Source organism: Prionailurus viverrinus, unplaced genomic scaffold (genome assembly GCF_022837055.1).
Source record: "Prionailurus viverrinus isolate Anna unplaced genomic scaffold, UM_Priviv_1.0 scaffold_49, whole genome shotgun sequence".
Lineage (NCBI taxonomy): Eukaryota > Metazoa > Chordata > Mammalia > Carnivora > Felidae > Prionailurus > Prionailurus viverrinus.
Window position 1 is genome coordinate 1,711,769 of NW_025927612.1, and position 2,636 is coordinate 1,714,404.

The 2,636-nt window shown below is 47.2% G+C and overlaps 1 protein-coding gene across 1 annotated transcript; it reads left to right on the top strand.

The window, feature by feature from the left end:
• The first annotated feature begins 568 nt into the window (after nt 1-568).
• Nucleotides 569-1,567, top strand: LOC125159401 (olfactory receptor 10V1-like). Its single transcript, XM_047847739.1, has one exon. The coding sequence runs from the start codon at nt 605-607 to the stop codon at nt 1,565-1,567; it is 963 nt and encodes a 320-aa protein (XP_047703695.1). The 5' UTR covers nt 569-604.
• Nucleotides 1,568-2,636: the final 1,069 nt, after the last annotated feature.

Here is a 2,636-nt window from a genome sequence, read left to right on the forward strand (position 1 = left end):
AAAATCCAAAGCAGGCCCCAGGCTCTGAGCTGTCAGCACAGAGTCCGACACAGGGCTTGAACCCACACACTGTGAGATCACTACCTGAGCCGAAGTTGGATGCCTAACCAACTGAGACACCCATGCACCCCCAAAACTGTCTTTAAAATCAACTCTCCGGACCTTACATCCTACAAGAATTCCCTACACAATCAATGACCCTGCAGGGCCCGCCTCTGTTTAAACCTATTTAATAACATCAAGCTCAGCCCCTTCATCCCCACTCAAAGACAACTGTTCAAAATGTAAAAGAAAGACTATCTTTAAGGTCTATGAAAAACAAGTCCATATATAGACTTTACTCATTCCAGTTCATTTTTTATAACTCAACAGGTGAACTAAAGTGACCTCACAGTGAACAGTTCATTCTCAGTGAGCAGAGGGCAGAATTCAAAAAAAGGTAACAGAATGAAGACAAGGGCCAAGCCCAGCAAAGGGAGGTGGAGGTTCTGCAGAGCCAGCTACACTCCCATCTCTAGAAAGAGCCCTAGGGTCTCCCACAACTTGGAGAATTGCTAGAAAACTGCCTTTTTCAAGCCAGGAATTCTACAAAGGAGAATGTAACATGGCCCAGTTTCAGAAAAACCACACCTTAAGATCTGAGTTTATTATCTTGGGTTTTGGGGACCTGGGTGAACTGCAAATCTTCTTTTTTGGACTCTTTCTAATCATGCATCTTGTCACCCTAGCAGGGCACACAACTATTGTGCTCATCACCCTCGTTGACTCCTGCCTCCAGACCCCCATGTATTTCTTCCTTCGCAATCTGTCCACCATTGAAATTTGCTATATATTGGTGATTGTCCCTAACATGCTGGCCAATTTCCTGTCCAGGAGCCAGCGGATGTCCTTCCTGGGCTGTGCCTTGCAAATGCACCTCTTCATCGCCCTCGGTGGCGCAGAGTGTTTCCTCCTGGCCATGATGGCCTATGATCGTTTTGTGGCCATCTGCAACCCCCTGCGCTACACAATCATCATCACCCGGGCCGTCTGTCTGCAGATGCTGACTCTGGCATGCATCAGCGGCTTTGCACTCTCACTCGCCCTTACTACACTGATATTCCTACTGCCCTTTTGTCAGTCCCATGAGATCAATCATTTTTTCTGTGACATCCCTGCTGTGCTATTTCTGGCCTGCTCAGACACAAGAGCCAATGAGGTTGCAGTCTTCTTTGTCTGCATGCTCATCCTGTTGATTCCCTTCTTGCTGATTCTGCTCTCCTATGCATTCATTATTGCTGCCATCCTCAGAATCCACTCAGCTGAGGGAAGGAGCAAAGCCTTCTCCACCTGTGCTGGGCACCTGCTGGTCTCTGTTCTGCACTATGGCTGCGCAATATTCATCTACATTCGCCCCAAGTCATGCTACACCCCAGAACAGGACAAAGTTGTGTCCTTAATCTACACCAATGTAACTCCGATGCTCTACCCTATGATCTATAGCCTGAGGAACAAGGAAGTTAAGGGTGCCCTCAGGAGACTTCTGAAGAGCTATAACCAGATGAAGCACCAACCCAATGCGAGGTGAAGGGAAAGATGGGGTCTGCCAGAACTAACTTGGACCCCTTTCAAGAATCCAGATTGTCATCCCACAGCACACCTTGTGGCTCCACTCCTCTCTCTGAGGGCTGCTTCATGGTTCTGTGCACCTGGACCTTACTGCCCCCTTTCTTGTGTTCAGAGAGATAGAATGAATCCTAAGGCTTTCCAAAATGTGGAAGTTCTGGGGTATTTGTGGATGTTTCACTGTTCCTTCATGGACAATTGCATCTATCATCTGGAGCACTGTAAGAGACAAAGACACTGATGGAAAGAAGGTCATGACCTGACCCAAACAAAACATTAAGGCAACCACTTCTCTGGCCAAAGAGCTAGCAGTAACAAAAACACAAGGAGCTCCCAACTCCAAACTACGTAAAGTAAAACAGTAGAAAGGCAGAGCCACCCTGAAGTTGAATCCCACATCAGAAAATAACCTGGAGATCACCTGGATCAGCAGCACCACCAGAGGCCTGTAATGTGCCCCATCTTCATGACATTTAGCACCCTCACTAAGGCATTTTACAATCTGCCCCCCTTTTGGCCTCTGGGCCAGCTGACTCCTTCTCACCCTTCAATGCCACTTATTCCTGGCAGCCTGTGCACACTGCCTCTCCTCTAACCCAACCTGCCAGGCTTAGGTAGGTGCCCCTCCTCTTTGGCCCCGCATGCTTACTCATCACGTAGTACTGAAGTGGTTTGTCTGCCTTCCTGACCAGTCTTAGACTCCTTGAAGGCAAGAATTATGATTAATTTCTGTCACTCCAAAACCTGGTACATCATAGGTGTTCAACAAGAAGTAATTGAACTGTGAACCCCCATGAGCTTTGGTATAGGAATATCTTCAGACCCCAGATGCTAACAGAATTAAAGCCTTCAACATTTTGCTGAGCTGAGGCCTCTGTGATTCAGGGACTCAGGTCAGGTGTAATAATCCCCAAAAAAGTGTTTACTGGTGCTACTTCCACACCACACGCTGAGATAAATGCCATAGATCCCTGTGTTCCCCTCCATCACAACACTTAGGAATAATTCTTGAATGAATGAATGAATGAATG

Bases quoted from the DNA above. Each gene is read 5' to 3' on its own strand.
- LOC125159401 (XM_047847739.1), top strand. From the start codon at position 605: ATGGCCCAGTTTCAGAAAAACCACACCTTAAGATCTGAGTTTATTATC.